Source organism: Haliotis rubra, unplaced genomic scaffold, assembly GCF_003918875.1.
Source record: "Haliotis rubra isolate DU_JTF1 unplaced genomic scaffold, ASM391887v1 Scf50, whole genome shotgun sequence".
NCBI lineage: Eukaryota > Metazoa > Mollusca > Gastropoda > Lepetellida > Haliotidae > Haliotis > Haliotis rubra.
In genome coordinates this window covers 3,189,535-3,202,461 of record NW_025767191.1, presented here as the reverse complement: position 1 = coordinate 3,202,461, position 12,927 = coordinate 3,189,535, and the positions used below count along the sequence as shown (strand labels likewise).

The 12,927-nt window shown below is 39.2% G+C and overlaps 1 protein-coding gene across 1 annotated transcript in view; it reads right to left on the bottom strand.

Annotated features, from left to right (window-relative positions):
* The window catches only part of LOC124291844 (lachesin-like), a 65,477-nt gene that overhangs the window by 11,145 nt on the left and 41,405 nt on the right, over nucleotides 1-12,927 (bottom strand). The window contains exon 2 of the mRNA XM_046728914.1: nucleotides 3,923-4,032. Within this exon, the coding sequence (XP_046584870.1) occupies nucleotides 3,923-4,032 (110 nt within the window). The remainder of the gene's footprint in view (nucleotides 1-3,922; nucleotides 4,033-12,927) is intronic.

The following is a 12,927-nucleotide window of genomic DNA, read 5'->3' as shown; positions in this document are numbered from 1 at the left end:
TTAAATTTGATATACGAGGTACACGTTTAGATGTTATGTTATGTTATGTATATGTTATGTTATGTTTATTTTTATTTTACCTGAGCCTTGGAAAAAGTCTATAAAGGAATATGGATACATAAACATACAATGATCTTGATATAAATTCTCTTCAACGGGATTTTATATCCCCAAGGAAAGGATCAAGGTTATTCTATGATAAATTGTTATATGAAAATGTTACCCTCATATTTGCCAGAAATTGGAAACATTATTTGATTGTATTAATTTTGATTGGCATAAGACTTTTTATATTTGCAGAAAGAATTTAAAAGATGTGAAACTGTTAGATTTTCAATTTACATTTCTCCACGGAATTGTCCACACCTAAAAAGAACTTTCTATAATGAATCTTGTTGACAATACAATATGCTCTTTTTGTAATGTTTCTAATGAGACCTTATGCCATGTATATTGGGAATGTGATGAAACCAAAACTTTCTGGAAGAAACTTGAACAGTGGATTACGGAAAGTATTCAAGAAGTTGATTTGACAAACACTTTGATTTGTTTTGGGTAAGAGCCCATTTTAGGTAAGAGCCTTTGGAAAAATTGCTTAAGGATATTGAAAAACATCTTCACCACTGAAAAATTTATTTCCAGAAGAAATAATAATTCTGAAAGCTTCTCAACCAAATGATTTCCTCTCTTCCCAGTATTTAATCCTGAATAACTATTTAACCAAAACATATTTCTGTTGATATTTATATTTAATGTATTTTATCTCTGTTGAGGCCACAAGCTGTTATTTATACCAATGTACACATATTCTTCTGTATGCTTGTATTAAACTTATTCGGAATATTAATAATAAAAGAAAACTAAAATAACTCCCCCAAAACGATTAGCATTTGGTTAATATGAATTATTTATATGCATCAGTAATGTTGATTATGACGTAAAGTATCTCATATAACCTGCATGTTAGTCATTACCATTACTCGTTTAGCAAACTCTGATAGTTACATCTAATAAGTACTATCATAACTGGTGCTATATGTTAAATCATTTGTAGCACTACCACTACCACTCCTCCTCCTACAACATCCACTACTGCTACTACAACGTCTACCTTTACTACTACTGCAACTGCTACTGCTACAGCAACTGCTTACAGTGCGTCTACTGCTGACTAGCTACTACTACTACTACTACTGCTGCTAATGCACTATTGCTACTACTACTACTATTGCTGCCATTGTTACTACTAGTGCGTCTACTGTTACTACCAGTACGACTGCTGCTACTACTACTACTACTACTACTGCTGCTTGCTGCTGCTGCGCTAATGGCAGTACTACTGCTGCTAGTACTACTTATTACTTCTACTGTTACTACTACTGCTATTGTTACTACTAGGTGCGTCTACTGTTACTACCAGTACGACTGCTGCTACTACTACTACTACTACTGCTGCTGCTGCTGCTGCTGCTAATGGCAGTACTTCTGCTGCTAGTACTACTATTACTTCTACTGTTACTACTACTGCTATTGTTACTACTAGTGCGTCTACTGTTACTACCAGTACGACTGCTGCTACTACTACTACTACTACTACTGCTGCTGCTGCTGCTAATGGCAGTACTTCTGCTGCTAGTACTACTATTATTTCTACTGTTACTACTACTGCTGCTGTGCTACTACTAGTGCGTCTACTGTTACTACCAGTACGACTGCTGCTACTACTACTACTACTACTACTGCTGCTGCTGCTGCTAATGGCAGTACTTCTGCTGCTAGTACTACTATTACTTCTACTGTTACTACTACTGCTATTGTTACTACTAGTGCGTCTACTGTTACTACCAGTACGACTGCTGCTGCTACTACTACTACTACTACTGCTGCTGCTGCTGCTAATGGCAGTACTTCTGCTGCTAGTACTACTATTACTTCTACTGTTACTACTACTGCTATTGTTACTACTAGTGCGTCTACTGTTACTACCAGTACGACTGCTGCTACTACTACTACTACTACTACTGCTGCTGCTGCTGCTAATGGCAGTACTTCTGCTGCTAGTACTACTATTACTTCTACTGTTACTACTACTGCTATTGTTACTACTAGTGCGTCTACTGTTACTACCAGTACGACTGCTGCTACTACTACTACTGCTGCTGCTGCTGCTAATGGCAGTACTTCTGCTGCTAGTACTACTATTACTTCTACTGTTACTACTACTGCTATTGTTACTACTAGTGCGTCTACTATTCCTACCAGTACGACTGCTGCTACTGCTACTGCTGCTGTTACTACTACTGTTTACTATTGCTACTACAACTTCTACTGTTACTACTACTCTACTATTACTTCTTCTACTACTACTTCTATTGTTACTTCTGCTTCTAATACTACCACTACCACTACTACTTTTACTACGTACTACTACTGCTAATGTTTTGCATTATTCATCGGCACAAACACAGTATCATCGTTGATACGATACAAGAGCAAAAATGAAATATTTTGTTTGACAAGAACAGTTGAACAGATGAGGCATTAGATGCCCAATGTTGTTTCAATAAAACTACCCAGATGCAACTTGACAAACTTCAGCTGCACCAATACGCCCAACGCAGGGAAAATAATCAAATTATAATATCAAATATCTAATATTACAACGTAATGGTGGACAAACAGAATATCGAGGAAGGGAAAAACTATCTAAAGTAATTATCACAGTTGCGTTTGTGTCACACATTAAATTAGCCAAAGTTTGGTTTTGTTAACACAGAGATCGATACGAAAAGAGCAAAATAGAAACACAATTAGCGGCATGTCGAGAGAGAAATTAAAACTGGTGGCAAGTCCGTGTCCACTGAGACGTAAAACACCACTTAATGACAACGTCTCCCAAATGTTAGTTAACATTATTAATTTGGCTTGTCAGATGCACACATTTCTACAAATAAGTCAGCATACCCTCAAGTGAAAACCAATGATTGAGATTCATATTACAATTATCTAAAACATGATTAATTTTTTCTCTCACGTGCTGTGCTGTAAAGAACTGGCGGTCATTGTACGAACGGCTTCGGAACCGTTTTTAGAAATTCTATTTGCATACACCTGGAGGATGCGCTATTGATTATATGCTGAAAGTACAACATCTGTAGCGCTTAAGAAGGTTTTGTGAAGTGGGGCCTGATGTCCATCTAACGTGGTCGTCGGTTGGTCGGTTAGTTGGCTGTATCCTTTATAAGCTTGGGCGTTCTATTTTCTTGTTTTGTTTTGAGGGTCGTTGGGGGGGGAAGATAATTTAACTGGTGAGGATTGTTTGTAATTTTTACCGCAATATATCCACACACCCGTCTGTATCATAAGCGACTGACGAATAGACATTTATCCGTTATAATCAAGATAGGTGACATGTACATCATCACTGCCCATTTTAACCATGGTTAGTTTATGAATAACATATCAGTGGTTCGTGTTCATTTAAGGTTCAAATTTTGCTCATTTTTATGAGCATGATTAATCAAAACGGATGAATTAATATACATTTTGAGTGTTTTTTAACAGACTGGACGGAAGATCCGGTTTATCATTTATCGTCAAGAAACGTGTTTTCTCAGACAAAACTGACATCACCTTTGGTAGTGTTGACAGGTTTGTGGTAATGGTTTCTCTATCTTAAGGTAGTAGGACAATGCATTCCTTATAGTAATCATATTTAAGAAACACACATGATGTTAAATAATATTACATGATGTACAGGTGAAAATCTCATCACACTATCATTACTGAAGCTAGATGGTGAAGTTTTTTGTTTGAACTGGCAGAAAAATATGAAAGTATCCATCCATCGGAACCATTATCTGTCTGCTTGGAGCCACAAGAAGAACTGCCTTCACGTGTATTACCCGAGTTACATTGTTACCTGGTGGCCTCCTATGTATACCACAGAACAAGGCAGGACGGCTCGAGATCCCTGCTTTATCCTCAGGTGCTCAGGTGTACTGTTAAACTGGGGCTCGAGTTCACACAGAGCTGAAAAGATAAATAGTGAAGCATATTATGTGGGTTATTAGCAACAGTTAGCTAGTTAACAAGGTCTTTCTGTAAGTACCTGACACGCTGTTAGGTAAGCTTGTTTTATTAGATAGGTTTAAGCTATTTTTTGTTATTAGTCTAGACTAAGGCTTGTCTGTCTGAGCCCGCTGTGTTTGAATCACATTTCCCTAAAACAAAACCGGTGTGAAATTGGTATCAATTATTCATGGAGAATGTTTGGCTATCGGAAACTACACGACCATGGCCATTTAATCGTCCGTCATTGTGAACACTTCCTAGCGCACCATCCTCTTGTTCTGTTGTACTGACTGACTGACTGCGTTTGGTTTGACGCCGCTTTTAGCAATATTCCAGCAACATCACGGCGGGGGACACCAGAAATGGGCTTCACACATTGTACCCATGTGGGGATTCGAACCCGGGTCTTCCGCGTGACGAGCCAACGCTTTAACCACTAGGCTACCCCACCGCCCCTTGTTCTGTTATAAGAAAGCAAGGATTTGTAATGATGCATGTCCCAATCCTTGTAAAACAGAACTGTTAGTTTTAGGGATTCGTAGTTTTATGAAAATAATATGATTTCAAAGTTTGAATAGTACCTTAACCTTAGTCCCATTAAACACGAACGTGCGTCAGTTGTTTATATTTGGTTTTCAATCAAAAATCCATGTCAATAATCAAAAGGGCAAGTTTACACAAGGGAATCATGTCTAACAAAGCTTGCCCAGTATAACAGCATGACGCAAGACGAACGCCGCCACTCCAAACAGAACAAGCAATTTCTCGCAATGACCTTTGACTATGTCTGATTCATCAATAATTTGACACTGCACACAGTGTGATAACTATGAGTCTACATTTCAAATCCCAGTCGACTTTTGTGCAGCATCAATCATAAATATCGGCTATTGAAATTGGGAAGCACTCAAGCTTGCTGAAACCACTAATTGACAGCCACGGTCCGGACCAATCGCATGCCTTTGTAGTGGTTGTCTTCTCCCAGGTCCGCGTCTCTCTGAACTCGGTATTAAGTGCTCGGTGGCGGAACACGATGCAGACAAATAGAGAGATGCTGTTATAAGCAGATTGGTAATATTTGAAATGTAAACCTCTTATATGTCACCTCCCACAGTGTCCCCCATAAAGAAGGGTTAAGGAGATGTCTTAACAACACTACAGACACCAGCACAGCAGAGAACAACGTTGGCATTACAGCTTCATCAAGTCTATTAAATGATGAAATACCAGAATGTCTTTGATCGTGTGTACAAACAAAATAATATTAAGTTTAAATGGATGCAACATGTACATTTAGGGGAAATATGGGAAGGGGTGGCGAAATATCTCATAATGATCACTGTTTAGAGAGTGGGGAGGGGGCGGTGAGATTAAGATGGCGACAAAACAAAATGAGACAGAAAGAACGAAATATTTAGGTCCCTTCAACTTCGGCACATGGGTGTTTGTTTTAAGCATTCGCACATTAAACTGAGATATTTAAACATAATTTAACAACACGAACTGCAAAGTTGTCAATTTTCGTGTTTTTAACTATATGCGGAATGATGAATGGAAGACAACCATGAGTCGTCGTGCTCTGTGTAGCCAGGTTTTCCCATGCGCCACAAAGAGAGTGTTAATTAACACGACTGCACGTGATTAACGGTACGCTAAGTTGATTAAGTTACCGAGCACTGCCTGCAGTGAAGCACCGTCTTTACGTGGCAACCTGCAACGTTCTTTCACAAACTCCGTGGGCTGTTTAAAGGCACATGTATCAAGCATAACGCTCTTACGTACGTACGGGGGCGGTTGGGTAGTCTTGTGGTTAAAGCGTTCGCTCGTCACGTTGAAGACCCGGGTTCGATTACCCACATGGGTACAATGTGTGAAGCCCATTTCTGGTGTCCCCAGCCGTGATATTGCTCGAATATTGTAAAAAGCGGCGTAAAAAACACGCTCACTCACCCAATCACTTACGTACGTACGGATGACGAAAACAATGTAATAAAGTCGGAATCATAACACTACCCCTGCCTAATCTCATGTGATATAACACTGAAATGACTGAATACGGGTTCATGGAAATAATTGAACATGTGTTAATGCTGTTACAACGATTGAAGCACGGCTGTATTTAAAATATTCATGAATAATTGTCAGATATAATTAGAATTTACAATAACCTTACTTTCCGTGCTTATGTATTTGGGTAAACAAAAATTCCTTGAGATTTGATCTGCGTTTGTTGAAGAATCGGCAGGTTGTACTATGCTTGGAAAAGTCTAAAAACCGCATATACATAGGCCTTAACTTCTATTTGAAATGCTTTGCATAAACCATGAATGTATACATCTAACTCGAGTGGAGAATTTTAATGAACATAGCATGGACCTAAGAATAACAGTGGGACAAACGCCAAGGGACCATTGGACGACTTTTTCCTTGCCTCAGCTGTTTCGCTGTTTGCGTGAGGAAACAATAATTGGGAGGTTCTTTAAATTCAGGAACCGAAAAACGCCAAATGACGTTAAAACGAAACAAAGGATGTTGAAACAATGTTTGTAGGAAGTGAAAGAAACATTTTTTGTAGATGATAGACTGTGGCCATCCAACAACACTTGCTGTAGATGTGAGGAGTACTTATTCATAGTAAATTTCGAACTCACAGTCATACATGTAAAGGTGAAACTTCATGCCAAATTGGAAACGTCACTTACTTCACATAAAAACAGAAAATATACACGCATATTAACATCAGCTTCAACATATTATTACTATAAGACATCGTTCCTAAAAGTATATCCCAATTGCTCATGCTGTTGATCACTGGATTGTCCGACCCAGACTCGATTATTTACATACCGCCGCCATATAACTGGAATATTGCCGAGTGCGGCGTAAAACTAAACTCACTCACCTAACAGTAGAACCGATGGTAAGATTCCTACTATATCATTAACATGTAAATTTTATACAGAACTAATAATAATAATATAATAAATGTGAACTTATAATGCGCCTTTTCCATGCACAAGGCCCATGCTCAAAGCGCTAACAAAGTGGGTGGATAATATTCATATATACAATGAGGGACTAGTAGCTAGTCATAATGCGGTGAAAACAGATGAGTCTTGATCATGATGGTCAAAGGTGTTCGCGGTGTGCTCAACCGGTGGTACCAGTCACAAGTACATGCAATCCAAACGGGGTTTAACTATGAAAGTCTGCCATGACGAAGTATTCGACATGAATAGTAACTTCAGCAGGCCTAATTGTATTATTGCAGTCTAAGAGTCCAGACTGGTCATTGACAAGTTCTCACTGCGGAGTTGTCGCTTACAGAATATTCAGACACTTTGAGTTAGGTTCGTAGGATCTCCCACGTGTGAATTATAGACAGTGTTACAGAACTACAACAGACACCAATATTTGGCCAACACACCCCTTTACTATCTCCTGTCACAAAAATCACTTTGGGATCACGCCTCTGGTTGGGGTTGGGTGAAAGGTGATGACTGTAGCGAGTGATCCGTTGGAGGTCCGCCAGTATACAGCGGGCGCTCTCCGTCCAAGACGGTGAGTACCACGGAATCAAAGGAAAACCGCGATAGATAACATACTTAAATATGTAAGGAAGACAAATCAATCCATTATTGACACTTAAATGTGCATATCCATTGACCCAAGGACTGGCTGCAAATATCAAGCAGGTATTATAAACACGCGTAGTAGTTGTTACAAGAACCAAGTGCGTTTTCAGAGCAGAGTTAGTGAAGAAGGTTTCACGCGGCTTTAAGCAATATTCCAGCAGTATCACGGCAAGTGACACCAACAATGGACAGCACATGTTGTATCCACGAGGGGAATCGAACCCGGTCCATAACCACTGGGGTTGAAAAAGGCAGGGTCTACTGTTTACTCGTGAAGTGAAGGTAAAGGGAATGTCTTCAGCACATCATGCTTGCCATAAAAGGCAACTAACGGGATCGGATTGTTAGACTCTCTGACTTAATTGACGGATGTCATTGTATCTCCCTTCCTTAGCGATCGTTGTTCATAATGTCAATCATTGGATTGTCTGTTCCAACTCAGTTATTTATAGAACGTCACATAATAGATTTTCCCAAGGGACGCAACTCTGTACGAATTTTTTTGCACCTTCTGAGAAGACTTGGCACGGCAAGGGCTCAATACAGTCATAATTTTCCCCAGGCTCTCGCGCAACTTCAGAAAGATAACTACGTCGTCATATGAGCGAAATATTCTCAAGCACGACGTTAAACCCAAATTCACCTCACCTCAGAAAGATAACTTGCTTCATTACATTTGATGAATATAATGTTAAAAAGTAAATAAAGATCTATGAGTGACCAATTTGCAAACCTTTCTTGTTTTCTTACACATAATGCCACACAATTGATCAATTTAACATGTCTAGGCTAATGAATAGGTAATCTCACTGCCCAAACAGATTCATAGGAGGCAAAAGGTATAACATATGAATCCGATGACATCAATTCTCTTTGTGTTTCCTGGATGTTAGATAATAATTTTAAGAAAGTTATTAACCCTATTTATTAAGTTTGAAAGATTCTGTAAGGTTTTGTTGATATATTCCAGTCATGCTGCGGTACAAATAGAATACAACTAAATCCTCCTGCAACTATATTCCTTTTGGCGGGAATATAACACACGGGAGGTAACTCTAGAACATAGATTCTCTAAAGTGTCCAAGACACATCGTCTGGCCAGCACAAGGTATCTTACAGCCTATCGATCGTCAAGAGCTTGTGAACAGAGAAGGATGCCTCGCGCTGGTACCGACACTTTCAGATTCTAAGAATCAGGCGTAATGTGACGGACTGAGCAAGAGACAAGTTAAAATCACCATTTCCAAAAAGTTATGACGATATCGGAGATGATCACGAGCTGTCAACGGTTGATTGATAGCTTTGAAATGTATGACACAAAGCCACCCTACCAAAACATTCTGATATTGGTAAAAACACCACGCCAAATGGAATCAGTTAACACAGAATGAGGGCCAAGATGAGAGCGCTTTGACAACTGAAATTGAACAAATTGAAGATGTTATTTAAAGAACAGATTGAGAGAATATGAAAAGAATGTGACATTTAAAGTACACATCGATTATTAAAGCATTTTGAAAGAAATGTATGCTTATTTCATCGCAGACTATTGATTTTTGTTTGTAATTAGATTCTACTCAAAAAGCGATTATTGGGAAAATGAATAAAATTACCGTGAATGAGAACATTTAACGACAAGAAAAACTTGTACGAAATTTAAAACATTAAGTTCATCTATTTAAAAATCAAAAGTTGAAGAATCTAAAGGTCAAGGAATAAATGTTTGAGAGAAATGTCTTTGAAACATATGCTGGAATCGACATGTCACTTCTCGTGTTTAACACGATGACGAAAAAGGAGTATGATGAACTGCGACAGGATCCGCTTGTCATGGGTTCGACTCTCGGTTCAACCAGATCATGATTACTTGATTTTATTTTTCAAAGTGGAGAACATCTGTGGACTAAATATATACTTCCTGATACAATAAATGACAGAAGATAAATTACTTTTTATCCAGTCTCTCTATTCCGTCACCAATAATATTTTAACTTTATGCCGGGGCATACGATGTACTCGGTTCCTCCTTTGATGACAGCATCAACTGGTTATGATGACATGACAGCTTATAACGAATTGTTTTATATTCTGTATAAAATGTGAGTTTTCAAGATACTCAGTCATTGTGTCTATGAAATCTAATCATTTGATTTAGTTATTACAGATTGATCACTCACAAACTTGGCAACGTAACATACAGTTTATTACCCAAAACTGTCATCCGGAAGCAAACGGTTTCAAACATTTTATGTGATTGACATATCCTATTTTGATATACATGGTTTGGGCGTTATGGGCAACACATGTTCCCCTACATCAGTATTTATAATGTCAATCTGTTATATTGCATGCTTTCAAGGTTCAGGAAGAGAGGGGACGAAGTGTGAATATCATGTCAACATGTAATGGATCGCTGAACGGAATCTGCAGTTAACGGGAACCTACAAAAACATCCTAACATCGATTTCAAACATGATCAAATAGAATTGAGTCCGACTTCTTTCCGGAGAGGGGCTTAACGCGAGGGCAAGGCCCAATCATAGACGTGTTCTGTAACTACATTCAGCGTGGCAGTACAAAGCCATGGGTAACGCCATTTTCTTCACACGTCAGCCAAACTGTGATCTGACTGTGATACTTCATGGTGAAATGTCGACTGCATCAAGTATAGAAACATGAATGATAATATCAGGAAGAAAATATTATACTCTGATCTTTTGATGTTGTCTGACGTTTTAGGATTCACCAACGGTATTCATGGCATATCTGATCAAAAAGTTGTCTGTCGTATTAGAATGCCCTTTAGGAGGGTTTCATAGGAAAGGGAGTGATTTCTAACCTTAACTTGAAAAGGACCAAAGGTCGCTACGCTCCCTCCCTCCACTAACACCATACACTGCCTGCACGGAAGTCAAAATACATTGTGTGTCATGAAAAGTCTTTACCTTTCGTTTGGGGGAACTCAGAGTGAGTGACTTTAGTTTTACGCCGCACTCAGCAATATTCCAGCTATATGGTGCCGGTCTGTAAATAATCGAGTCTGGACCAGACAACACAGTGATCAACAGCATGAACATCGATCTGCACAATTGGGAACCGATGATATGTGTCAACAAAGTCAGCAAGCCTTACCACCTAATCCCGTTAGTCGCCTCTTACTACAAGCATGGGTTACTGAAGGTACATCCTAACCCGGACCTTCATGGGTGGGGAGAACTTAGATTAGAAATAGGGTGGGTTTGCGTGGGAAGGGAGGTTGGGGGTGGGTGGGTGGAGGGACGCATGTTGGCCTAATTGTTTGGTTTATTTAATAAATAATTAATTCAAATATGCATTCAAGTGAGTGAGTAGGATTGGATTTATTTCGGTTTTGCGAGCGAGCACTTACACTAAGGGTCTGTTTAAAAGTCACTCTGTGTGTAGAAGGGATTCTCTGTGTTATCGTGGGTTTGGGATGGGGGTGGTGGTGGGGGCGGTGGTGGTTGTGTTAGCGGTGAGAGTGGGGGTAGTGTTAGGTTAACGGCCGTTTGCACAACAGCTCAGTTGATGTGACTTGTATGCATGAACCGGGAGTTTGCAAATGATTATATTCATTGCGTTTTCTGTGTAGATGTCTATATTAATGGCACTTAAAACACGCGATTCAATAATCGACGCCAGCAAACAGTAAACCGGCATAGGTCAGGAAGGTTCCGACTCTCATGATACATTTCCAGATCTGAAACTAACTGGGTATGCCCTCATACAGATCAAATGAGAGTGATACAACAGCAGATTTGAAATTAATGAGCGGTAAGCGGTAAATATTTAACAGTTACAGTATTCAAATTATTAATAACTAGAGATTAGTTGTGCAGCAGGCACTATTTCAATATGGATGAGCATGTAGAACGGATGCTAAATGACCCAGTTTCGTGATAGTGGGTAAATTATTGTGAATATTCTCACAGTATTTCCTGCTTTTCCAACATCATTTATCCACAGCATGTCCTTATAGTTCTTTTGTAGATGCGCAGATCGATGCTCATGCTGTTGATCACTGGATTGTCTGGTCCAGACTCCATTATATACAGACCGCCGCCATATAGCTGGAATATTGCTGAGTGAGGTGTCAAACAACCAACCAACCAACCTGTTATACAGAACTGCAAAAAGTCATTTTTTAAACTTTATAATGTATTTATCAAACAAATCAATACACATATAGTAGATCGGTGCTCATGCTGTTGATCACCGGATCGTCTGGTCCAGACACAATTATTTACAGACCGTCGCCATATAGATGGAATATTACTGAGTGTGTCGTTACACAACAAACATATATGTGTAAGATAGCAGTCATATAAAATATGACCTAATGATAATATCCTTAACACATTTTGACGTAACCCTGGCCATATAGCTTGTACTTGACCGTTGGACCTAAGGTCAGTCCCTGAGACTCCTCGCGCTTCAGACAGATACTATCCAGCTGCTACGTCAGACATCAGGCCATTAACTGACCAAAATTACTCTCAGTGTGGCATATTTAAGGAATAATAACTTGAAAGCATTTTGTCGATAAAAACGTTACAGGACCAATAAATGTATATTTCCATCACAATTAATACTGAGAGCCACTATACTCCACCATTAAGAGATTGTATCCCGAGGCTGGTTGTATTGTTTGTCCGAGCTTGGCGTTTTGTGGCTTGTTAATATCAACGGTCTATTGTAAATTGTTTTCTAAGCCTGTCGGTGGTAATTTTGGTCATAGTCAATAAAGTACAATTATAAATGACTTGAAGTATTATTGGAATATTTATACTACTACCAGGGTTTGATTCCCCTCATGGGTACAGTATGTGATATTGCTGGAATAATGCTAAAGGCGACATAAAACTACACTCACTCACTCACTCACTCACACACACACACACACACACACACACACACACACACACACACACACACACACACTCTCTCTCTCTCTCTCTCCCTCTCTCTCTTTCTCGATCTCGATCCCACGATCTGTAGTTTCTGGAGTGTCATAGGAATTTAACTCTGATCAGCGAATTGCGGCGCCTCCGACGACTAAAATATGATATTAGGAGGCTATAAATGGAAAGCATAAGAAACCATCACAAAAACAATGTCACCAGATTTTGTGCTTATGATGGCAATAATGTAAATCATAACGAGTTTCCAGCCTGCAGCTTCTATGGTTTCATAGGAGACA